Source organism: Polypterus senegalus, unplaced genomic scaffold (assembly GCF_016835505.1).
Source record: "Polypterus senegalus isolate Bchr_013 unplaced genomic scaffold, ASM1683550v1 scaffold_2770, whole genome shotgun sequence".
Classification (NCBI taxonomy): Eukaryota; Metazoa; Chordata; class Cladistia; order Polypteriformes; family Polypteridae; genus Polypterus; species Polypterus senegalus.
Window position 1 is genome coordinate 102,176 of NW_024384799.1, and position 26,490 is coordinate 128,665.

General features: G+C 35.9%; 1 protein-coding gene across 1 annotated transcript in view; it reads left to right on the top strand.

The window, feature by feature from the left end:
- Nucleotides 1-234: 234 nt before the first annotated feature.
- The window catches only part of LOC120522120 (carcinoembryonic antigen-related cell adhesion molecule 5-like), a 33,979-nt gene continuing 7,723 nt past the window's right edge, over nucleotides 235-26,490 (top strand). The window contains exons 1-4 of the mRNA XM_039743279.1: nucleotides 235-369; nucleotides 14,100-14,378; nucleotides 14,712-14,891; nucleotides 20,883-21,155. Coding sequence (XP_039599213.1) covers nucleotides 249-369; nucleotides 14,100-14,378; nucleotides 14,712-14,891; nucleotides 20,883-21,155 — 853 coding nt within the window. The 5' untranslated portion in view covers nucleotides 235-248. The remainder of the gene's footprint in view (nucleotides 370-14,099; nucleotides 14,379-14,711; nucleotides 14,892-20,882; nucleotides 21,156-26,490) is intronic.

Consider the following 26,490-nt stretch of genomic DNA (forward strand, 5'->3'; position numbering starts at 1 on the left):
GTAAAACTTATTTTAAGTATTACTTTTTTCCTTTCCCACAGGCTGCTCCAGTTTGAGTCTCACTATTCCCACAAGCCCCGTTTTCGGACGGGTAGGCGGCGATGTGACATTAAACTTTTACTTAATCCTTCAAATGTCGTGTTACAGGCTGTGACCTGGAGGTTAAACAATACTAACAATGTGGCGACTTGTGTGGGTGGTGCAGTTTCATACGGAGTGGGGTATGAAGGAGAGCCCATCTGAACACAATGACGGGATCTCTGTCGCTCTTTAGACTGACACTACATGACTCGGGACAGTACAGCGTGAGCATCACTACTGAGGGAGGGAGTGCAAGTGGAAGTGGAAGTGTCACACTTCAAGTGTTAGGTAAGTAAAGTGCAGTTTTAATTTGACGGCAGATCATCCCTAACACACTGTAGCTAAACATTATTTTAATTGAATTTGTTTTTGTCACGAAGCTGTGAAATCTGCGGAAGAGTATTAGGGCCATGGAGAAGATAAAAATTAGGGACATATTTAGGAAAATAAAAGTTGTGTTTAGTGATTAAAAGTCTAAATTTCATCTTTAAAGTGAGAACTTCGAGATTAATCTTGTAGTTTATTTCGGCATTAAAGACGAAATTTCGTCTTAATCTCGAAATTTCCACTTTGATCTTGTACTGTTGTTTATTTCATGATTAAAGTAGAACGTCGAAAACTTCTTCCTAAAATCGACATTTAATTTAGTAGAGTTTTGCAAAGCCTATTGTAATTAAAGCAGCACGTGCTCCCCGACCTAGTCTACAATCGCTATGTGCTTCTTAAACGGGTTTCCTCTTGCCCCGAAAGGAGCCACATGCAGCGATTGCCACACAAAGTAACATTAACTTCATGATATAACAGGATTTCAAAGGTTCAGAGAGCTAAGCCTTGGTATTATTTTCATGATGAACTGAATTAAAGTATATGTTGTACATTTTAAAGATAAATTGTTAACTTCATCTAAATTGGTGATTCAGTGGTAGAGCTGCTGCCTCTCAGTAAGGGGTCATGTCCCTGGTGTACCCTGCCTGGAGTTTACATGTTTTCATGTTGGGTTTCCTTCTTGGTGGGCTTTCTTAATTGCAACTGTTCTGTCCCTATGAAACTTACCGATTTCTACTTCCTATCTTTCCATTTTCTTTCTCCACTATCACCATAAGATAAATGTGGACTGTAAAACCAGTTGCAAACTTAGAACAATGATTCTTCAAAACCTTGAAGGAACATTGAAAAATCTTTGTTATACATGTTTGATTATTCCAACCATGAATGCAGGGTTGTGCCGTTCCCAGCAAGCTTAGTCTGCTAGACAGGAGCAATCCTGGACATGGAGCCAGCTCATCACAGGGAGCAATATGTACACACACATAGACTTGTGTCAATATTGCATCGACAGATCCCCTAATAAGCATGACTTTGGGTGGAAACTAAAGCTAACTGGAGAAAATCACCAGGAGAACATGCAAAATCCAGGCAGGGAACACCTGGGACTTGACTCCATTACTGCGAGACAGCAGCACTACTACTGCACCACCGTACACCCCAAATGATTAATTATTAACAGTATAAATTATTTAAAAGAAGTTAACAATTTAACTGTAAAATGTAATATATGATACCTAGTATAAATGTAAGGATTCTAAGATTAAAGTGGAAATTTTGAAGTTAATGTGGAAATGTCATCTTTAATAACAAAATAAACAACAGGATTAAAGTTGACATTTCGACTTTTAATCAAAAATAAACTTTTTTCCCTCACTGTTTCCCTTTTTCTGTCTGTGACCCAAATACCCTTCCCTAGAAATCAGTACCTATTACCATCATATCGTATTTAATCACGATGTAGGTTTGCTCCGTAGTATGTGATGAAAGCAATCACAGACATACATTTAGAAAAAAAAAGTTTAAAGTTGTGTTTATCACCCAGAAGAGACTGCGTTTGTGTTTAAATAATAGATGAATTCTATACCCTGGCAGAGCGAGTTTAGATTTATTTATTTATTTGTTTGTTTGTTTGTTTATGTTGTGCTGTATGTAAATGAACCATATCGTGTCATATTTTAGATATGCTAACTTTGCGTATTTTTGACAATATATATAATAATAAATATACCTTTATATTTTCAATATTTTGACAATATAAAGGTAAAGGCGAAAATAAGCGCCAAGAGTACAATACAGTTTATTTTTTGTATAGCCCAAAATCACACAGGAAGTGCCGCAATGGGCTTTAACAGGCCCTGCCTCTTGACAGCCCCAGCCTTGACTCTCTGAGAAGACAATGAAAAACTCCCAATAAAAACCTTGTAGGGAAAAATGGAAGAAACCTCAGGAAAGGCAGTTCAAAGAGAGACCCCTTTCCAGGTAGGTTGGGCGTTCAGTGGGTGTCAAAAGTAGGGGCCAATACAACACAATATACAGAACAGAACAAATCCTTAATACAGCATAATAATAAAAATTTTAGAAGTACGGTTTAACAGTAGATGATATGACATAATTAGGTTTAGAGTGAGACAAGATCCATGAGGGAAATAGAAATATCAAAACCTGTTTTCAGCTTGGGTTAAAAACAAAGCATCACTACTAAGTAAGTGTTTTGGTTACGCAGTACTAGTAATATCAGTCATAATTCTTGTTTTTATATTAATATGCAATACATCACAACTCTGCCGCAATATTTTATTTTATTGAGCTGAATTGAATGCACAAATGTGCTTAACAGAGGTTCTGCTTGGCTCTAAAATTTTTAGTCCACTCTGGGTGTAATACTACATGTTTCTTTATGTCACTGTATCTGGACAGTACTGTTATGAGTTTTATTCACATGTGCATGTTAACTGTGGCACACAGAGGCTCAGCAGTTAGAATTGCTGACCAAGCATTGGATTAGATAGCCAAAGACAACTGGAGGCTTGTATAGTCAGCTTAAACACAGGTTAGGGTATTTCTGTCCTCTATCAGCACAAACCTTCTTTCCTTCTTGGGAGAATGAGAATCGACATGTAAGCACTATGATATTTCTGTATTTTGTGGGAGAGGAATTCAGCCCTTGTTTGGAAACGAGAAGACCAGCAAATGAAGCAAGAACCATATAAAAGGTCTGGACAGTGGCCAGACCCTTCGAGGCTGTGCCAACATAGGTGTTGAAACCTCCCAGCGTAGGGACGGAAAAAATGGCTGACTGTGTTGATCCAGATTCCCACCTGGATAAAGTCTGTCCATATGCCTCCCCGTCTGTAACTGCGTAAAACGTCAGTAAATGTAAGCTAAAAGATATTTTGTCTCATGTGATTCTTGTACCGTAATCACTATGGGAGGGATATCGCCTTTTCTGGTATATTATGATATTGTTTAATTATTTAATAAGCCACAATATTAAAAGAACACATTTCCAAGAGAGCTAATGCCTCTGCAGGAAACATAATGGCGTAGTCGGCAGGATTGTGGCTACATTAATAATTATTATTATATATTAATTATAATATTTTATATATATATTAAACATATGCTTACACTGATGAATGGGAGGCTCGGTAATAATATTTGATATATATATTTCGGATTGGTTGCGCGACGGTCATGGACTCCGGCCGAGAATTAAAAACTGCCTTAACATGCCTGGCCTGATTAATTTATCCCATCAAAAGACAAGAGGCGGACTTGTCAAACTCGGCACAGTGCATGAGGCTGGAAAGAAAGCCCGACATCTGTCGGCGAATCGTGTAGCGTCTGCTACCTACGGTATGAGAGTGAACTTTAAGGTTGGACTTTTAAGTTTAACGCATAAGTGGGACTAAAATTGGACAAAATAAATGGAATACAACAAGATTGAAACTGATGGCACGAGACTGGCTGTCCAGTAAAATGAAACGGCACTCACAGGGGCAGCACAGATTAATTAATGGCCGTCGAAGCCCAAAATCTACCTAGAAAAGTAAATGCCGTGTTGGGAAACACGTATTTACAATAAATTACATCGCTAGCCTTTAGAAAACAATATTGAAGGCTATAAAGAACGGCGCGTTATTGTATATTAGTTGCGGCAGGCAGACAAGACATGCAGGCATTGCACTCACCTTGCCGTTTGCGTGGTAATTCAGCGGAGCTGAAAAAACTTAAAGATGAAATCAAAGCAACAGCGATAGAATCCATAACGTCTCAATCACGATCGCTAAAATAATTTGTAGAAATCTTTAATGGCATCCAAGCAGCTCGATGCAAAAATACAAGCTTCGTCCACGTGTTACAAGCAGTCTAAAAGACGCCAGCTGTTTCTATCAGTCTACCTACAAGGGTAAAGGTTAAAGGTTTTGGCAAAACCCCACCTATTTTGGTACTTTTAAGAAATTGCCGTGTGTTTAAACACACAGAAATAATTAAATTACCTTTTAAATATAGCTTAAATAACGAACATACTTTATAAGCTAATGTTTAAAAAGAATTTGTAAAACGGTGTACACATATAGCTAAAATGCAAAAGAGCTCGAACAACAAAGTGGAAAAGAATAAATACATTTGGGGTTAAAACTTACAATAAGAACAATTGGTTTAAAGCAAATCAAAAAGAATGTCTCCACTTTTGTTTAAAACTTATAAACGTGCAAAACATTTTTTCTTTTAAACCCTGATCAAGTTTAAAGGAAAAATACTCTTTAATAATACTAAATAATAAGGAGACAAGTTCTCACGGATATGTAGCATGTGCCCGATTGTGCATGAATGGAGGTTATGTATTTTGGGAACTCTTAAGGGAATGTATGGTGGCGCAGTGGTTAGCACACTTGCCCGGTGATATGAGATAAAGGTTCAAGCATGTATGTTTTCCTTGTTAAGTCAGAATATTCTTTGTGACCGCATAACTTTTTCTGGGAACACTTTCTTGTTGTGGAATTGTGCTGCGTGATTTCCTCGCGTGGATTTTCTTGTTGTCGCAGAATTTACGGATCGCCAACGGGTAATACGTTACCCTCGTTTGACGCTGAGTCGTATGTTCGCCACGAAAATTCCATGATCTGGAAAATAGCGTATGAAACTGAGGTAAGAAGCATTCCTAATATTTTCAGTAATATCAGCTTGCGGCCTGAGATGTTGTTTGATTAATAATAAGCATGAAGGAAAAGACGTGCTTAAGTATGTTGCATGGTGAAACCCTATAGATAAACAAAAAAGCACAACCTCGAGTGAGTTTATAGCACGTGTGCTAGAAATCGAGAACTTTATTCTGTGAATGAAGTATTGTTGTAAAGAGAACGTGAGTATGTGAATACATGTGAAAGAATGAAGCAATTGCCAAATACTGTGTGTAGAAATGACTGAAACGAGTGAAGGTTGATTGTCTGTTCTCTAGTGAACGAATTTCTGCTTTAGCTAAGTAATTCTACTTGGACATGAAGCAGAGTTTAGAATCTAGAAAAGAAAATAAAAGACGAATAAATTATTTTTATTCAGAGTCTGGGGTGGCAGATGCGTGTTTATGTCATTTGTAAGTCTGTCTTTCTATGTTCGTCAGCTGACTAAGAATGTTAAACTGTAGAAATGGGAGACGTCCCATATAAGAATATTCAAAGTTAAATGTAATACATGTGAATATCAATAGTGATCATGACTGGTGATTGATAACACAATCTGTGCCTGGTCTGTGTTTTGAAGCCTGCAAACAGATGCAGAGTTTAAATAACGCCATGACTTATTGACCTCGACGAATCTCAGAATAGCTTGTAACATGGTCAGTTAAAGAGAAGAATTTTCAAATCTGAATTTCATGAAAAGTGTTATAAGCATAAAAGTTGCATTTAAAATCTATAGATGTTCTTGTTCTCCAGATTCAGCAAATCCAGTGACCAACGGATGGAAAACAAACTATGTTTTATACAAGTTGCAAAAAAAATAGCTTAATAGCAAGTTTGGGCATAGCAATTAGAAATAATCTAATCGTAGGATAGTGAATATTTATCAATCATAAATTAATGAATAGCAGCTATTAGAATAATTTTCTTGCATGCTGATTTAGTGCAAGTGTTAAATGTTTTAATGAAATATGCAAACAAATGAACACTAGACTGATTTCATTCTTTGAAAGAACAGTATAGAGGGTTTACATATTTTGATGTATGACAAATGATTATTATTATTGTCACTTCAGTAATTACAGACTGTATTAGAATTGAAATACATTTATTGATTTGTCTCTGTAAGTGATTAATTTTAGGAAGAGTTGTTATTGCATCAATGTATTAGGTTAATGCTCAGTGATAATGCACATAGCAAAATGGATTATTCAGTTATACATTAGAACCATTGTATATAACATCCTGTTATAAGTTAAGACACTTGGATAACTGAGGCAATGTGTTAATTTTGTGTAATGTATGATCCTACTGAAGAAACATTGTCACTAGCATAGTTTAAATGTATTACTCTATTTCTTACTGTTATTTTATGAGACTGAACTGCGGGTCTAGAATTGTCATTTATAATGCTGCATTTGTATGATACATATGATTGGGAAATAATTGCTTTATGTTATGTATTTGCTCTACCTTCCACCCTTCGCTAGTTTAGCATAGCAAGTAGCTTAAGTTTATCCACTAAATTTAGTGGTTAAAGCCTCTCCATTCAGTGGTAAAGTTTCATGAATGAAGTAACAGGTGGTGTATACACAAACGAAGATTTACAGAGACTGTACTGCGCTAATGACTTTTAATCTGTTGCACATACCTGAGAATAGCTGGTGAAGAAACACTTGCTTTCCAGAGGAACGGAGTAAAGAACTAAAGAAAGATTGCAAGTCCAGCTACTCAGATTTGATGCCATGAACTAAGACAAGTTTTATGGACTGTGGCAGGGACAGGCTGTAGCCACTGAGGTGATGTGACAGCTGTTGAAGGCTCCCATGAATGACCACTGAATACAGTGCAAGCTTAGAGGGAAGTGCACCTCTGCTAAAAGGGACAGTCACCATGTGTTCATCTTATGAGCTCCCTAATGATAAAAGGACTGTTTACTTTCTGTTCCAGTAACAACAAACTTTAGTGCCTTGAAGCAGTCACACTTTGTTCAGACGGATCTGCAAAGTTACCAATCTGCAAAGCCACCAAGAAAGAGACTTTGTTAACAAACCACTGAGTTGGACAAGGCATATATATAGCAAGTCTAGGAATATACTTGAAACTATTATAAGAAGGGCTCAAAGGTATGAGGATATGCATGATTTATCAATGATGTGAACTTGTAAATTGGTAACTTGGAATAGAACATCTGATAGTGAAGTTGGGGAGGATAACAGATAGTGAATGAACAATTATGCAATAATACTAGTTAAGAACAATTAATAATCATAGCAATGAAGCTAGAATAGCATCTGAGTTATGTTACAACTATTGTAACTCATAAAGGGATCAGACATCAAAGGGTGGGCACATCTAGCAACATATTGAAGCTAGAAATGATAGAAGTGCCAAAGAATAGTGTAATCCATCAAGATGCTATATAGGATTGTAATATAATCTGATGCTATGACACCCACTGCATGAATTCAGTAATATGTAGACACAACACAGACTATGTAAGAAATAACAGGGCAAAAATCTCCACTAACACCATTGATGAGATATCACTACTTGATAACAGCATGTTAAATGTAACTGTTTGTCCATGTTTACGCTGGTTTTAGATGAATGGTACAGAAGCTATAGTGATACTACATCTCACATGTCCAAAATGACTTGAAATATTGACACTGTGATGGGGGATCAAGTACCTTTTGTTTTGTGGATATGACTTTCAAATATTGTTTTTTGTCACAGATCCAGTGACAAAGGGTGGCTTGTAATACTACATTTTCTTTATGTCACTGTATCTGGACAGTACTGTTATGAGTTTTATTCACATGTGCATGTTAACTGTGGCACACAGAGGCTCAGCAGTTAGAATTGCTGACCAAGCATTGGATTAGATAGCCAAAGACAACTGGAGGCTTGTATAGTCAGCTTAAACACAGGTTAGGGTATTTCTGTCCTCTATCAGCACAAACCTTCTTTCCTTCTTGGGAGAATGAGAATCGACATGTAAGCACTATGATATTTCTGTATTTTGTGGGAGAGGAATTCAGCCCTTGTTTGGAACGAGAAGACCAGCAAATGAAGCAAGAACCATATAAAAGGTCTGGACAGTGGCCAGACCCTTCGAGGCTGTGCCAACACAGGTGTTGAAACCTCCCAGCGTAGGGACGGAAAAATGGCTGACTGTGTTGATCCAGATTCCCACCTGGATAAAGTCTGTCCATATGCCTCCCGTCTGTAACTGCGTAAAACGTCAGTAAATGTAAGCTAAAAGATATTTTGTCTCATGTGATTCTTGTACCGCGTAATCACTATGGGAGGGATATCGCCTTTTCTGGTATATTATGATATTGTTTAATTATTTAATAAGCCACAATATTAAAAGAACACATTTCCAAGAGAGCTAATGCCTCTGCAGGAAACACTGGGTGACATTCAGGTGGAAATATTAAGGTGAGTAGTTTAAAAATCAGAAAATCCCGGGTTTAGTGAGAAGGTGAACAAGTTGGGTTGAACGGTTTCCATTTTTTCTAGACATTCTTGAGGTCAAAGAACACATTATGAAATTTATTATCTTGGCCACATAACCCAATTTATTTATTTATGTAGCTAATGCCTTTTGGTGATTGTAGCAATGAATCAATTTCAGTTTGGGATCAACTACTTTTGCATAAGCAGTAAATCCAGTTATTTTCCCTGGTATTTCTTGTGCTCCATCTATTTTGATACCTATACATTTCCCCATTTCATATTGTTTTAATGAATTGACCACTCAACGCCTGAAACATTTTTTGTTTAATATGCCTCAAAACCTAAAACAGCAAATAAATCCTTATTTACCTGAATTTTCAACAGATTCTGCACAAATGCTAACCTTTCTTTGCTTGCTTTATCAAATTTGAGCTTTCATGAAGCTACACAGCACAGAAAGTTGCACATTTGTTTCCCAAAATGAAAATTGCTTGAATATTTAGTGATCCTCCCTTTACAGTAGATGAGAATAAGAACAGAATTAGAGGAAATCAGTGACTGTTTTTATTATTATTAAATATTCATTTTTAATACATTATGTTAAAGCATCAACAAGAGGAAAACTTTCTCTGGATTTAACATTTTGCAGGAAAAATTCAGTTGGTAGAAGTGATCAAACCATCACAATATGATGATCATTACATAACGTACTTCACAGTGTTTTGAGATGGTGTTCAAAAACTAAAACTGTGAAAAACTAATTTTAGTAGGATTATTATTATTATTTGTGAGAAAGACTGAAAAAGATAAACTTGGACAAACTTCTAACTGAGGTGACAGTTGAGGAGCAGTGGATCAGGATTAAAAGCATTTTACCTGCTCTGCAGTGCAAGTCCATCCCAAAATTAAAAATAACTCTGAAATGCATGAATTTAAAGGTGGAATGGAAGTCACAAAGGTAAAAAAATGTGTGAAGTTTACAAGGTAAATAATTTCAACTGTGACTTTTGGGCTTATAAGAGTAGTAGTCAAAAGGATACAAAATGATCTCTTCCACAGACAATTTATCAATTCTAAACATTTTGCTTTCTTTTTAAACACACTTTGTCGTTTAACTTTCTTGACTACATGTTTTTACAAACATTATATATACAACTTTGTAAAATTCAGCAGTTAATACTAAAATCATTCCATTTATTTTAGAAAAACATGCAATTATTTTCAGTGCCCACTCAAAAACCTCAACTAGCTAACAGCCTGGTTTCCCAAATCTTTTAACAATGTGTTTGGCTCAACTAGTTTTCCATTTATATTAGTAGGTGGGGACTACTTCTTTTTCTCTTGAAGTCTATGATTATCTAGACTATCTTATTACTTTTCTTCACATTTACTTTGGGAAGGTTATCAAAAGGTTATTTATTAAATAAATATGACACCTGATTGTTAAAACATTCGTAGCATAAGGTGTTGGATTTTAAAACTCCACCAGTGCAAAATTATCAGCATATTTGCAAATAGGCCAGATGTACAGGGTAGTGCAGATGTACTTCTGGTGAAATCTCAGCACGCTCAGTCACTTCCATTTTCCATACTGCAGTTGTAATTTTTGTTTAGTGGTGAGAATGTCAGAGAAAAGAAGCTTAAATTTCAAAGTACAGATAGCTCTACAGCTAAACATTGATGTGCACATTTGTGTTCAGCTTCCAGTGCATACGACAAGGTAGTTAGTATTCATACATTTGCCTCTAATGCAGAATCCTGATCTAAATGGATCATCACTTTCAGAGAGAGAGCTTTACAGTTTGTCATCATCCTGAGTTTGTAGTCTGCATTTTACAAAAGAGAATTTCCACGAGCCACAGTGTGAGACAGAGCAGCTATTGTTGAAGAAGGGAGCGGTTTCTGTGTAAGTTGGATGGACCAATTTCTCCATTCCACTTTCAAGACCAGGGGTTTGGGAGAGGAGATAGCGACCGATGGATGACACACCAGAGAGGAGGAGGAGGTGGATAATAAATTTCCCCAGGACCACAACTGTGTGTTTTATGCTTTTAGATCAAACAATTTACAGAAACTTGATTTGATGAACATGAACCTGTCTCATGAACAAGCCTGTACTGAACCTGCAGGATAACTTACTAACTGTGAGGCTTTTGGTTTTCCAGTGGCCTGTAGCCCTGAGCCCTAATGGTAAGCTCTCCATTCTCCAAATCCTTGTTTGAAACTGAATTTGACAAGTTAAATTGTAACAGGGATTGACACACGTTAAGCGGTATCACTACGTTAACCTTGGCTTGTACACAAACATGTTAATATGTCCGGATCTTACCTTCATAATTGTGGGCGTAGCTTGAAACATATCGTTTGAAGCCATTCACCGCTCGTGGCGGGTGGCATAATGTTTGAGTAATGTGACTTACATCGTTTACTGTAAGTCTGGCACATCTTGAGGTGATTGGGTGAAAAACTCCATAGCTGTTCTGTTTTGATTTTAGCGTTGAAAGTGAAGTAGCAGGCTTACATGGAATCTGGAAGAGAGTGTGCATGTAGTCCATTGCATGAATCAAAAATGTATATGAAATACAGTATGTGGTACTGGTAATGGAATATAACCTTATAGGACACAAGATTAATAACAAAAAAAAATACTTTGAACTGCTGTACTTTATATACTTTATATTTTTGTTTAGTTTAAGCATAATTGCTTTACTGATTGTAATCTTTGATTGTAAATGTATGAGTTATTACATCTTTTTACTTATGGCAATCAACTGTGGTTCCCTGTCCCACTACCTTTGCTGAACAAAACAGACCGTAGCCTAATGTTACTCTTTTGTAAGTCGCTTTGTATAAAAGTGTGTGCTTAGCAAATAAATGTAAATGTATTTTTAGGGATGATGGAGGAGAATTAAATCTTACTTGTTGACTACAATTTACATTAATGTTGAACAACCACTGAATAATTTTCACACTGATCCAAAGTTCAACTAACTTTCCAATCTGAATATACTGCTAAAGAATTTTTTGTGAATTCTCTATGTAATAAACTTAATAAGTTATAGCGTAATGAAAATTGCATAATTGCATAATTAGATCTGGACCACCCTGTATAAATAATAATTGACTAGAGTGGCTTCAGATATTTGAAGATATTGTTTGCCATAACAAATGTGGTGTTTTTATCCACCCTTATTTGATAAACGTACTGATTTGGAACTATGAAATGAATGATATCAATGAGAGAAGATTTTCAAGTAGATCCAATGGTAAAGCTAACAAAGAAAAATAATTCCTTTTTCGTAATCCACTGTTCATGGGCGTCTGCATGATCACAGTTCTTTTCTACAGGCCATGCACCACCTTACTGTCTACTAATAACAGAAACAGTTTAACAGGATGTCCTGTACTTGCTTGTCTACTCCAGCTTGTGAGGTCTTGCAGCTGATTAAGTGAAGAAGACCACTGAGCTTTACCTGGCGTAACAAGTTTAATGTGATTTTACATTATAAACATTCTCAGTCAAGTTTCAAATGGACATAACATGATTGATGTGATAAATAAACTACTCCAACCAATGTGTCGCACCACCTGTCATTGGAGACCCCACTGTTAGTCAAGTTCCCTGACAGTTCTTGTTTTCGGCTGGCCCCATAAGGAGGTGATGGTGGGATTTCACCCGTCTGGTGGGATTTTGCGCAGCTTCATTAATTAGCATATAAAATAGTTTTTTTTTCAGATGTTATAAAATCTAAATAATGGCACTAAAGATTAAGTGCTTCATGACAAAAGCACTTTCATAAGAATAGAGACACATGCGTATTCAGACCAACTGCATGGCGACTCACTACATACCAGTCTTCAAAACTATTTTCATTTCCTGACCCTTAAAACACTGAATCAGAGTGAACTTGTCCAGGAAATATTCTCAGTTGATAGTCAAATTTAAAATCGGGATGAAATATATGTTTTTCAAATGCATTTAAAGTATTATCATTGATAAATTTGGACTAACATCATCATGACTGATAGTTATGGGATTAAAGATGCCTGGAAGAAGTACATGGAGAAATTGTGAAATGAAAAGAATAAATGGGTAATGATGCTCATTGGAAGAAAACAGACGGATCAAGCAGTAATGTTTTGAAAATGAGGGTCACAAAAGTGATGATAAAATTTAAAGATAAAAGTGGTGATGGTGATGATGATGGCAATGATCTGCAGACTAATCTTGTTGTAGGACAAGACACTCTCTTAATCTTCATTGTTTGAGCATAACAGTCATGTTTAAAAGCAAGATAGAGCAAGAATGCCAGTAATAATAATGCAGAGAAACAACAAATTAAAAATGAAAAAATAAATCTGTGTATGCTTGTTTAAACAACTTTGAAGATCTGCAAATTATTTATTCAGGAGACGCTCACTCAGTGTATTGAATGAAATCCCTACATAGGCTGTGGGGTTTCAGTGTCATTCTGTTTTATGTGATATGCGGGTACTCAAAAGAGACTTCTCACCTCAGTATTATTAAAGTTCAGTGTCCCACATAAATAACAACAGCATTAATTATTTCAATTTCTGTATCAATGTATTCCAGTAATCAGTAGCAAGGTCTATGCTGGCAGCATCAGTGGTAGGAACAAACCCAGTATGAGCCGGCTGTCCATTGCAAGGCACATTCATATACACAACCACAGAACAAAGTTAAAGTTACCAGTCAGCCTAATGTACACGTCTTTGGGGTATGGAGAAACTGAAACAAAAGAGAAAACAATGTAAAAGTACAGAAATTGTGCAATCTCAACATGGAGAGTGTCTGGGCCATGGACGAACTCTGGACTCGAGTTATAAAGAAGCAACTCTAACCAAAATATCTCTGAATGTAATAGCAACTAGTAAATGATTTACGGATTTCATGATGTTTATTGTGCACAATAATACAAATAGGGAAATAGAGAGCAGAAAATAGTTTGAAACAAAAGAATTACTTTGCACAAATTCTCATCTACTTTGTCTGACCATGGCTTTTATTCTTGGAGTGTAGTTTGGTAGAGTGGACTAGACCATTGTTAGTTTCATACAATTTGAATGCTCCTCCAAAGGTAAGGAATCCAAACCAAATACCTTCTTTGTTCTCGTGCAAAGCTGTGTTATCTCTATTTGGAGGTGCTCCTAAATCATTGAATAAGTGTAGATTGTGATAGTAAAGTGCATCTGGGAAAATGTTGTCTTTTGTCTACCAAGAACCCTATTAACTTCATTATAGCACAGAGCTCAATGGCCAACTTAAAAAGAGAAAATATTTTAGACATAAAAATAAATCCAGAGATTTGTCTGAGGGGTGTCCTCTGGTATTTATTAAACTATTGCAGCGCCCACAAGTCAATTAATTCTGCAAAGATTGCCAGCTATCGTCAGGCCTAGTTTAGAAAATGCACTGTAGATACGCTTTATCTACTTGTAGCTACTGGGTTTTAGCTGAGTGTAGACTAATTACCAGTTTTAATGTTTTTAATATCACAACTTTTTTTTACACTTTCTCTACAGATCCAGTTTCTGTACCCACAATCCAGTCCAATGTGACTAATCCTGTAGAGTTCAATGACACAGTGACTTTGACCTGCACAGCCTCTGGCTCAGACATCTCTTGCTGGTGGTTCAATGGCAGCTCAGAGGTGTCGGATACTCAGAGGATTCACTTGAGTGCTGATAAGAGAACTCTAACGATATCAGGCGTGTTGAGATCAGATGATGGGCCCTTCTACTGTTACGTGTATAACCATGTCAGTAACGGCACCAGCAAGCCCTTTAGCCTTAATGTAAAATGTAAGTATGGATGAAAATCGATCTTTTGTATTATATTATACTTTTGTATATTTATAAATGAAGGAAATGATTAGGTGAAGTCATTCATAAAATATCTTAAAAGATTGTATATCAAGACAAACAATATTTTAGCACAGTAAAAATGCTGTATTAGTAATGTATGCTTTACAAAATTAATTACATAGAAATGAAGAGAAAAAAAGAGTTAGAACATTTAATGTGTTCAAACTTACTGTGTGTGTATTTTAGATGGACCGGACTTGCCCACTTTGTCTGTCAGTCCTAATAAACCAGTCTATGCTGCTGGATCTTCCCTTATTTTACAATGTTCAGCACAGTCCAATCCTACTGCTCAGTTTCAATGGTTCTTAAATGGAATTTCTCTTAACAAAAGAGGCCAGGAGCTCGAAATAAGGAACATTCAGGTGGATCAGGCGGGTAACTACACATGTTGGGCTTTCAATGATGTTACACTCAGGTATGCTGCTGTCCACAAAGTGATTGATGTCATAGGTGAGTAAAAAGGCGAGTGTTATTGTGTGCATTTTTTAATTGATAAATTATCTACAGAAGACTGATTATTGTTAAATTGTAATATTAAAAAAACATTTTTTGCCTATCTTTAATTTTAATATTATTAATTCAATGATAATTTGATGTAGATTATACTATTGCTACTTCCATTAGTAAAGGTATTTATGTTGATAAGAAATTTAAGTCATGCAAATACTTGCCAATAACACTATATTCGAAGCAAATGTGACAAACATACAGGTATGTGTCCAGTCTGAACATAATAACAGAATATACAGAATAAATGGGTCACAGGAGATTTGTGGCTGTGCTGGCAGTGTTGGGTACAATGCTAGAACTAAACGTAGATAAGATGCCAATTTATTGTTGAACACACTTAACTCCCACACGCACACTAACTCCAAGTACATTCAGACTCGTAACATGTCACCTCTTTAGATTGTGTGAACAATATCCATTTAAACTTATTTATTGATGAAGTATAGTTTTCAATCAAACCATTGCTACCGCCTCACTGTTCAACTTGAAAACTTTTACAGTCTGCATCTAGGCTGTAAAAGTAAGTGAAAATGTTATAATACTCCTCAAACATGATAATAATGATGCAATACCTAATAGTCTTTAAATATATTGCATTTAAATGCAAGCACTAGGTCATCTCAATGTGAAAAACTGACCTTGAATAATGCTTATAGCTGAAACTTCATAAATGTGAAGGTATTTGCACTTAGTGATATTTGTGCTACACTGTGAAAAAATGAAACTGTTGTCCGTAATATAAAAACAGCCATTTTATAGGCAGCATTTTTAAAACTGAAATAATTAATGGTATGCAAATATCATTCACTGAGAGTAAAAAACAAAAAGTATGAACTAGAGCTGTCACATATACAGTGCAATAAAAGGATTCACACTCTTAGAGGTTTTAACATTTAGTTATAAAACATTGAATCACAGCCAGTTTAATTTGGCTTTTTGACACTTATCAATAGAAAAATACTATTTAATGTTAAAAAAACAGATCTCTGCAAAAGTAAATTACAAATTTAATACAGAAAATAATTGATCACGTAGGTATTCACACCCTTCAGGGCAACATTTAGTCAGTGCACTCATTGGCACCATGACAGCCTTGAGTCTGTGTGCACATCTGCCATTTTCCAGTACTTTTTTCCTAAACTGCCCAAGCCCTGTCAGGTTGCACAGGGATCATGAATAAACAGCCTTTATCAAATCCAGCCACACATTCTCAGTTGGTTTGAAATCTGGACTCTGACTACATGACAATAACACTATTGTTTTAAGCCTTTCCCATATATCTTTGACTTTATGATTGTGGTTGTCATCTTGCTGAAAAACAGATTTCCACCCACAGCGTTGGTTTCTTGCAGACTGAGACAGGTTTTCCTCTAGAATTTTTCTCCTGGTTTATTTATTTATTTTTCTCCAGGTGTTCATCTAGAATTTATTTTCCACTAGAAATTATTTTTCTGTTTTTGCTGCACTCATGTTCTCCACTACCCTCACAAACCTTCCAGGGTCCAGAGACCCTCATGTGCCTTCTGACAAAGTCTTTGTGTGTTTTTTCTAACAGTTGGTTTCTATTTTCTTGCCTCTCATTAATTTACAACTGGTGTAGCACCCACACAATAGTTGTTACATGAAAGTCTCTCCAGTGTCAGTTACTGTTTCTTGTAAGTCCTTCTGAGCTATAAGGGGTCTCTTGGTGGTCTCCCTCACTAGTCTTTACATGCTCACTCTCTGGCAGATTCCCAGCTGTGCTATTCTCTTTCCATTTCTTAATGACTGATTTAACTGGACCCCAAGGGATATTCAGGGACTTGGATGTTTATTTGACTCCATCCTTTGACTTGTGCTTTTCAATCACCTTTTATGGAGTTGTTTAGGGTGTTCTTTTGCCTTCGTTGTCTAATTAGTCCACCACACTGATGGTCCTTACAGGTCAGGTGACTTTATTGTACAGTCAGCTGAATCATCAGAGAGGTGATCTGCTATGACCAGATGATGAGATTTTTAAAACCTATTGGCTGCACCAGTGATGATTTAGGTGTGTCATGTTAGAGAGAGTAAATACTTTGTGATTAATTACAATAATTTTAATTTTGCTTTTTATATTTGTAATTAATTTAGACCGCTTTGCAGAGATTTGTTTTCACTTTGACATTTAAGTCTTTTCTGTTGATCAGTGTCAAAAAGTCAAATTAAATTCCCTGTGATTCACTGTTATGTAATATTAAAATGTGAATTCTTCCAAGGACGAAAAAGCATTTTATAGGCACTGCATTACATATAGAAATAAGTAGTAGAACTGATCATTTGTTCATAAAACTTGCAGTTGGGTTGTCAGTAATTCAAAAGTACAGAAAAAATTCCTTAAAAGAGCCCATGACTGTATAAATTGCTGATTTTAGTACTTTTACCTTAATTAGTAGAAAATTCTTTTAAAACCTGGCAACATCTTTGACAATAAATTAAAAATGATAGTAGTTTAATATATTATGTTACAAAATGTATTTCTTGAAAACATATGATAAAAAGTAAGTATGAAAATATAGTGAAATAAAATTTCACTGAAATACATTCAAAGTACATATGAAATATGCAATTTAGATCCCAGAAATGCTTTCCTTCTGTTCTGCCAATTACATCAAACACTTCAATAAAAGGGTTTTGAATATGAGTTTACCCAAGTTAAAGTAAATAATTATGATTTATCAGTAAATATCATTTAGCACTTTTGAAAGTACAAAATTATCAATTTTACGCTACAGAAAGGGGAACACATGAAAAATAAAATATAAATAGCAAAATACATACAGATTCACTCTCAAACTCACATCTAATTCATGGTGATATGGCGTCAAAGCCAATGCTAGCAGTACCGAGTACAAGACAGGTATTATCCCTACAAATTGTGGATGTCAAGTAATGGTCCTAATCACACACAAACAATTTCACACTTACAAGAACTACACAGTTACTAATTAACTTAAAATACAAGTTATGGTGTCTCTCAGAATCTCCATCTTATCTTGCTGAAGAGGTTTGTGTGCGCTGTGACCCTTGGAGCTGTGTTGTCCAGAGCAGAAGCTCCTGTTAGAACATCCCAAGGCTAATTGGTTCCAGATGAGGTGTTAGACAAAGAACAATTCAAATGCCCTCACTGATCAATACATAAAAGTTTTACCTTGCCCAGTATGGGGTTGCTGGGGCCTCTTCCTATAGCCAGGCCTGATGGTGAGTGTCTGCAAGCTAGTAGGTGGCTGTTGGGCCTGTCACAGGGCCCATTGGAATAGTACAAAATCATGATGTGAGTCTGCTTTTGTGTAAGCCGATTGTCTGCAGGAGGAATAAAGGCCGGGTGCAATGTGACCTGGGTGGTGGTTGAAGACAGAGGGCTTATTGGACTGGTACCTTAACACTCTCCACAGCTCTCGACATTGCTTAATTCAAATCAGGATCATGGAAAGGTGAACTGGACTGAAGGCAGGAGACTGCTCTGCACAGCAAAAAGTTAATTGTAGGACCCACCCATATAGAAACCCTTCAGTGATTATAATTGTCAGTCATCTCCATAGAAACAACAACAAAGCATGGGATTTGAACGGAGGATCTATGAAATGGTGGCAGTAATTATTACATTATCTTGCTAATCAGTATAGTATATCATCAACGTCTATAACACTGTAGCAACAAGGCCAGTCAATTATGCATTTGTATTCCATGATCATCAAAGTTATATTAAGTTAATTTTTATAATAATATTTTTAAGGGCTTTTAATAAGCTTATTATTTGTACATTTCTCTTCATTGTCATGAATTTCATCTACTTATTGGTAAAGAAGCATTTAAAGTGAAGTAGTTACAATAAAACACATTTTTCCAATTGTTTTACAAATATGGAAACTGAACTGTTTATTATATCTCAATGAAACATTGCTGCATAAAATGAATTTGCTTTATCTATTGAGGTTACATAGAGAATAATTTTTAGTATCTGATTTCAGTTGTCTGTAAAACTATTTGAAAATAAACTGAATTACTTATTAATACTGTGACCTTTTATTTGGAAATATTTGTAATATTTACAGTATACTCATAATTAATTTCAGAATAAGATACATGAAAGTTCCATAATTGCATAAACCCTTTTTAGTGTGTATGAACATTGTTATCATTTATTTAATGACTGATGACTTCATATTCTAAATAGTTCAGAAGGCACCCATTTCTCCTTTTCCATATTTATACTGAGAATTTATAACACTGATAACAAACACGTCACAGCTGCCAGAAGGGTCATTTGTTTTACTGACATTTGGTATTCTCCAAGCATCTGATTTGCTCAGCAGTTTCCTGAATTATTGCGGATTGAATTTATTTTGTATAACTCCATTTAGATGTCAGCTCAGATGGCTTTATTAAGATTAGTTCCGCAAATGACCTTGAATGTTTCGTCTTACAAGAGAAAGAAGTAAAGTTGAAAAGGCTGAAATGAGGAAGATTAGATTTGTTTGGTGTTGTATCATGACAGATGAAAGCATATTTTACTTGTGTGATGTATGACAACTGTTTAAAATTCTTCTTATAAACACTTATGTACTGCACAAATAGGCAGGCCATTTCTTATGTTACTAATACCATGAATGATTGTTTTCAGTATATGGGCTTGGCCCTTGGGAGACCCGTTCTCCCCTTTATGCTCTTTATTACTTAGAGCTAAGCAGATACCCCAAATCCCAAATATAGACCTCATAATGTATACTTACACATAGCTGGAGAGAAAGTTTCTACTTTTATTCATTCACAGATTAGCTTACGGTTTCCAAATGTGTCCAGAATATAAGCACAGTAAAATGGGTGTTTGAGTTACAACTATAATCTAGTAAAAGTAAAACGTATACATTGCATTTCATTTTCTACAAATTAAGAGCTGATTCATAAGAATTGCCTTATTTACAGTAAAATATCCTCTTTTATCATATTATCTGCCAAGACTGAGTAGCATCACCCAGATCCTCTCAATGTCATGACTTGCCACCTCATCTTTTAAATCTTTAAACAGGACATTCTGAAATACAGAAATTAATTTATCTTTATTCTGACCTGTCTCATCTAACTAGATTTTAAAATCATTTATAAAACCTCAAATGGAACAGTTAACCTATTTAAGATATAGAAGTTTGAACTGACTGATACCCCACCTGAGTAGAATCCTTACTCACAAGACCTTGAACATGTTGAAATGAGTTCATTAATGGACTGAAAATTATTACTGATTTTTTCTTGATACTTCTAAAAGAAAACATTTTACTTTGCAAATTATTGCACATGGGAGAGGAATACAAACCATTGTCTTCATCTTGAAGAACTGATAGATGTCACACTGGACTTCTCAGAGAAAATTCAATTGATTGCAACCTAATAAATAAACTCTTATACCCTGTTGTTTTGATGGTCCATCTTCAGAAAAAGCAGTAGTAGCAGTAGTAGTAGTAGAAGTAGTAGTATTATCACCAAGTGTACAGTGCGGTATGTGCTTTCCAACTTGTAACTTGAAGAGCAGCATCTTCTTTAACTGCAATATCACTGTGCTTCTCCATTTTAACATACAAACCTAAAACAAAGCATTAAGCAATAACTAAATGGTCCTTCTATGATAATGTAAAACAAAATTGTCTTTTTGTTTCTTTAGCATGCAGTGAATATCACCCCATGTAATAAAGACAAAGAGAAGCATAAAAAGATTTAATGTTCATAATGGTGTATAAAAACTATTTCATTGCTAAATACTTACTGTTGTTTTCTTTTAACTATTAGAGTTGAATACCACACTGTGTATTAATAATATACTTCTTCTCTTTTCTTTAGATAAATGGCTTGTACTCATAATCCAGTATCATGATATGCTTAAATGGTATGATTGTTTAATGTCCGTTCTTTTCACAGAACCTGTCTCTGATGTTGAAATAAGACCCAGCCCGCCAGAGCCTATTAAAAATCACACCTTCTCTTTGACTTGTGAGGCAGCACACACTCAGTCCTTTCTCTGGCTTAAAGATGGTAAACCTCTTGTCTTTAATGGTAGAATATCATTGACAGAAAATGATCAGACGGTGTTCTTCCAGCAGGTATTGCACTCAGATGAGGGTGTTTATCAATGCACAGCATCTAACATGGTCAGTAATATGGCCAGCAAAGGATTCACGCTGATACTCAACAGTAAGTAAACACCCAACTTGTCTTAAAGCATAATGTTGATATCTGTTCGTCTGCTTTTCCTGTGATAAGCTGGTGATCCTTTTAGCTTGGTTCTTGCAGCTGATAAGCTCTAGCCCCCATCATGCTAAAATGGACTAAGCAGGTCTGTGCATATCATGATGCATGTTCTGCTCTCTAGTTTGGTATGTATAGCAGATGAAGTACAGAAGGCACCCATCACAGTGCCATACTGTGTAGACACTGGATCATCTGGAGCCTTTACATATTCGGTTCTTTCCAGACAAAATGATAGCATATACTAGCTATTCTAGTGAACACCAGATTCACAGGTATTGTACTTACGTGATGAGAGCTGCAAGTTTGGCTGATAATTGAATTTCCAATTGCACAATGATACACCTGGCAGCCCACAAGGAGCACACAGATGCTAAATGATTGGTTGTGAATTTTAGGCTGTGTACATGATTTGGATTGCTTTACAAATAAAAATAGGATATGTAAATGTTGTTTACTTTTTAATTAACAGTTGCACAAAACAATGAAAATGCTAAGGTGTTCACAGCATGTAAATGGATTTTTAAATTTGGTGATGGAAAGAAAGAAGGAGAGACAAAATTCAGTAAAAATATATACACACTGGGTCAGGAAAACAGGAAGTCAAGAATATCTGCATCAAGCTAAAACAAAAGTTAAAAAGAAAAAATATCCAAAGATGTTTCTTAAATAGCAAAGCCTTGTAGCCATTATCCCAAAGCTAAGATGCCAGAAGCTGAATCTTTAATGGGGTCAGAATGATGATGCAATATGTCACATGACTTTGGCTTTGTGCAACAGGCATAGTAACTGTAAATAATACGATGGCACTCATCCAAGGATAGTCACATATTCATGGTGACCATAGTAAAAACAGAATACAAAATGACACTGCGAGAATAACATTATAACTAAACAACAATTTAAATAGGAAACACTAACCAAAAATAAAATCTCTGAAAGCAAAAAGAGTGAATTGTAACAAATAGCTTGGTGGCTTAATTTCATATATAGTTAGATTTTCCTCTCACGTGTCAAAGATGTACATTTTATGTTGACAAACATACTTTAAAGTGGCTCAGGCGGTCAAGTTTAGGTGTGGGTCTACGTATGCCCTGTGGTAGATTGGCTTTCTATTGAGGGTTGGTTCCTGGTTTCCTCCAAGAATTTCCAGCAAAATCTTTCCCAGTTTATACTGAAGATTCACAGCACAACATGTATTTTACTACACAACAATGAGTCCGTTAGCTCTACATTACAATCTTATTCTTAGGCCGGGTTAATAAAGTTCTTTTTAGGTCCCAGGTTGAATTCCAAAGTGGCAGTACTAAGCATCTCATAATTAAACATTATTTTTTATAGTACATTCACAAATGTATTAAAGTTTCCTTTATATGGGCTGTTCACAAACTAGTGTAGTCATCTCCTTTTTCTTTGCTTTTAGAATGTGTTGTTTTCATAATTAAATATGGCTATGATAAAAACGCAATACAGGGGTAACAGAAAAACAACTTCATTAATCATACTTCCTTTAAAGGAATTGTCCACAAGCCTTACAAAGGCCATTATTTTTATGCTCATTTAATCCCATATCTTCTTTTTCTGCACTTTGTTAGTTTGTTCTTTCTTTTCTCAGACAGGTCACTTGCATTCTGAAAGGAATGGTTTATATTGTACTGTAAGTGTCACCCTTTCTAACAACAGGAGCAATTCTAACTTAGTTCTTTAAAAGAAGTAATAAAATAATAATAATAATAATAATAATAATAATAATAATAATAATAATAATAAAACTCCTTGAAGTAGCAGCCGCTTGTCCACCTGTGTAACCTGGAAGTCTCCTAAACAATCAGTATGGTGGTGCGCCTTAAAGCAGGGTGTCTCCATCAGCTACCACAAAAGACATTGGAATTCAGCAAAACAAGATACTTTTTTGTACTGGAAAAATATGCAAACCTAAGTTTGGTTCTCCAGCTTAAACAATGGCCACTGGCTGCTCTCTGTACCTCAGTATGGGAGTAAATGATTTGCACCTTTCATTATCTTACTACACAAATAGAAAGAGATTCAGGGACAATTTTAATGATAAAGAAACAGGAAAAAAGATGTGATCAAGAATTGTGATGAGTTCATATTAGTAGCCCAAAGATTGGACACCAAAGCCCAAAATGCTAGTCAAAACCCAAGGTTCACAGCAAGGGCCAGAATTCAAGTCATAGATTCAAAAAGAAAATAAAGGTTTCACAGAATCCTAACCTTGGATAATCTGAGAATGCAAGCACCAGTTCTTTTTATTATAACCACCAGGGGCTCTTCTGAGCCCCAAACTGCAGACACAGTGATATCCAACACAATTCTGGGTTTAAATGAAAGATAATTATTTATCCGCCATACCTTTTCAATAATCACCCATGCAAAAGATCAATAACCAGTACAGAGTTCTGTTGATTTCTTCCTCATTCCTTCTTCCAAGTGTCACCCTGCCCTTCCCCATCCCACCGCCCCGACTTTGATTCTCCGATGTTAGGGTTCCTTTTCGAGCAAAATCTGGGACTGTATCCAGTGTCACTGGTTGAAGGTATAAATATAATGCATGGTCTCGAAATTCTAACATTAATTTATTATCAAGAATGTTTGTTCTTTAGTGATTATAATAGAATGAAGAATAAGGACAAATAATTTTCTTTTTCTTCCAGCTACTATTAACTTTAATTAAGTGTGTTCACATAAATAGATGGATGAATAATGTGCTAGAGAAGCACTTGTTAAACCTTGGGGGCAGCAGCCTCAGGCAACAAAATCGCAAACAGTCCATGCCAAGCCAATGAGCCAATAACAGTATTGGTCTAATCTCCCATGTAGGCATTTCTTAAAAAAGAAAAATGTACTAAAATATTTTTGTTATGTTCTCTCTTTTTCCATTAAGTGGAATCATTTAAGTGCCACCTATTCACTTGTTCCCACACATGCATAATCTGTAAAATAAAGCCATCATCGCATTACACAGCTTTAAGTAGGAGGAGATGTCAGACATGACGACTGCTGTTGCCGAGCTTGTCTTCTGAGGATGTCAAGTTACATAACATGTTTCCAGAATATTTCCACTTTTCCAAACTATAGTAAGCTTACCTCTTTTCCTGGCTGCTAATAACATGCTGCCTAACTATGGTTTTGCAGTTTGTTGCTTTTTCCTATTTTGTCATGGTACATTAAACACAAAACATCAGACAAAGCCCTCTTCTGTTTGTGAGGTGCTAAACACACACTTGCTTGTTTCCTTGTTGCTTCTTTACATACATTGCACTTCTGTGTGATCAATCATTGGTTGTCAGTTCTCACACACACAGAGCCAGCCTATCATTTAAGGCAAAATCAAATCTGGGTCAGAATAAGTCACTGTTTCAGATGACACAATTGGTGGTCACAGGAGTCTGTCATGACTGCACCAAACTCACTAAGTTATGTCTGTGACTGAATACTGCTGGAGAAATCACATAGAGACATAGCCTTAAGGTGCATTGTTGCTATATAACTGTTTAGTCAAACTATTTTGTTACTACATTTTGTACTTGGTTACTTAACAAATTTTGCTCTTTCCTAAGAACAGTGTAGTTAAATAAAATTGTCATAAAGTTTTTAAAGTAGGCGTTAGGAAGACCTGGGGAACCAGGTTTACTAGCAAGCAAAGTTTTCCTTTCAGTTTTGCATAGTAAAGTAATTGTTCATATTCAGTAAGTCAGGTGTTCCTCAAGATTTAATAGGGTTTATCAGATTTTGTTAAGCCATTAAACAAGTAATGTTAACAGTTATGATAAGAGCATGTGCAGGTTTCTTGTTCCTGAAAAGCTGACCACTCTTGTAAATGGCCATGCCACTCTCCCATCTGTTGTGCCTTAAGGGTTGGTGGAAGATGGAGGAGAAACAAAAAACAAGCATCTCGATTCATGGCAAGTGATAGTATCAAAAGCATAGTTGCACCTCATCAAAGGACAACCTAATCTGATCCTAATGATTTAAATGATTAAAGGTAAACCTCAAAAGCCAGTTTAAAAATCTTCCACACTGGTGGTAGTAAAAGTTGCTTTAGCATTGCTTGGTGCCAGTCCTGGCTGTGGCTTCAATATTCTATGGAACACCAGGTTTGATTCTGTTTCCTCTTTTGGTATTGGTGCTGTTTCTGTAGACAAGTTCATCTTTTAATGACAAAGCCAAAAATAAAATAAACTCCTATGACCCATCCTGAGTCATAGAGTTGGAGCTAGTCCTAATGGAGTAGTTATGATGGATTATTTTACCCCTTCATACAGCATATAATTATTAGAGATTTCTGTTATTGTCAAGGAAAGTTCATACTCATATAGTTTTGGAAACTGCAGGTAAACATATCCAAATGCTGGCTAATGCTGACTACCTCATAAACAATGTCCATGGACCATTCAGCTGTTTGAGGTACAAAGGATGCTCAATTAGCAAATGTTTTTAAAAAATAATATATAAAAAATAATTTGACAATGAAAACCCCAACATCTATCACAAGTATAAGACAAGGCAGTAGATGAAAATTAATTCTCATTGTCTTTTGAAACAATACAGACTCAAAATACACAGAAATGGTAGGTGAGATAGAATTTGCCTTGCTGTCAGATGCATCTTAAACAGTGATCAGCAATCCCTGCTTTGCCTCGAGTTCTGCAAAAACACAGAAAGGACTGGGAATTTCAGCAAATGCATAATAGTGCAATGGTCACTTAAGTGTCACTGAGGGCCGGGGAGGAATCTGTCAGCTTTATTAGACCAATTATTGTGGCTAAAATTGTTGCCTGAGCTGTGAGGCAGTAGTGCTAACCATTGCACCACCATGCCTCTCTAAGATAAAATTATATTACAAATCAGGCTATACTTTCAAGGGCTGGTTCAGTTACAAAGAAACACACACTTTCATACAGACAGAGGTCAGAGCAATGCTTAATCAACTGTATGTAACTGTAATCTTATATGCTTGTCTCAGGCATCATGCAGCCCATCTTCTGTAATGGGGAACAGCTCTCTAAAGCAGTGGCTCTCCAACTTTGAGCTGCCACATCTGAAAGAGGCACCACAAGAAGTAGAGCGGAAAATAAGTCAACACTAGAAGTGTCGGGAGGAATGCCAATGTTATGTTTTAAATCTCTAATTATTTCATCAGTGTGTATGTCACACTCCTTGACTTTTCCTAAATTACTACACTTCAAACGACCATGTTTTAAAATTATATTCAGAAAATGTGATTATTGATATTTGTCTTTGCTTTTCTACACAAAAG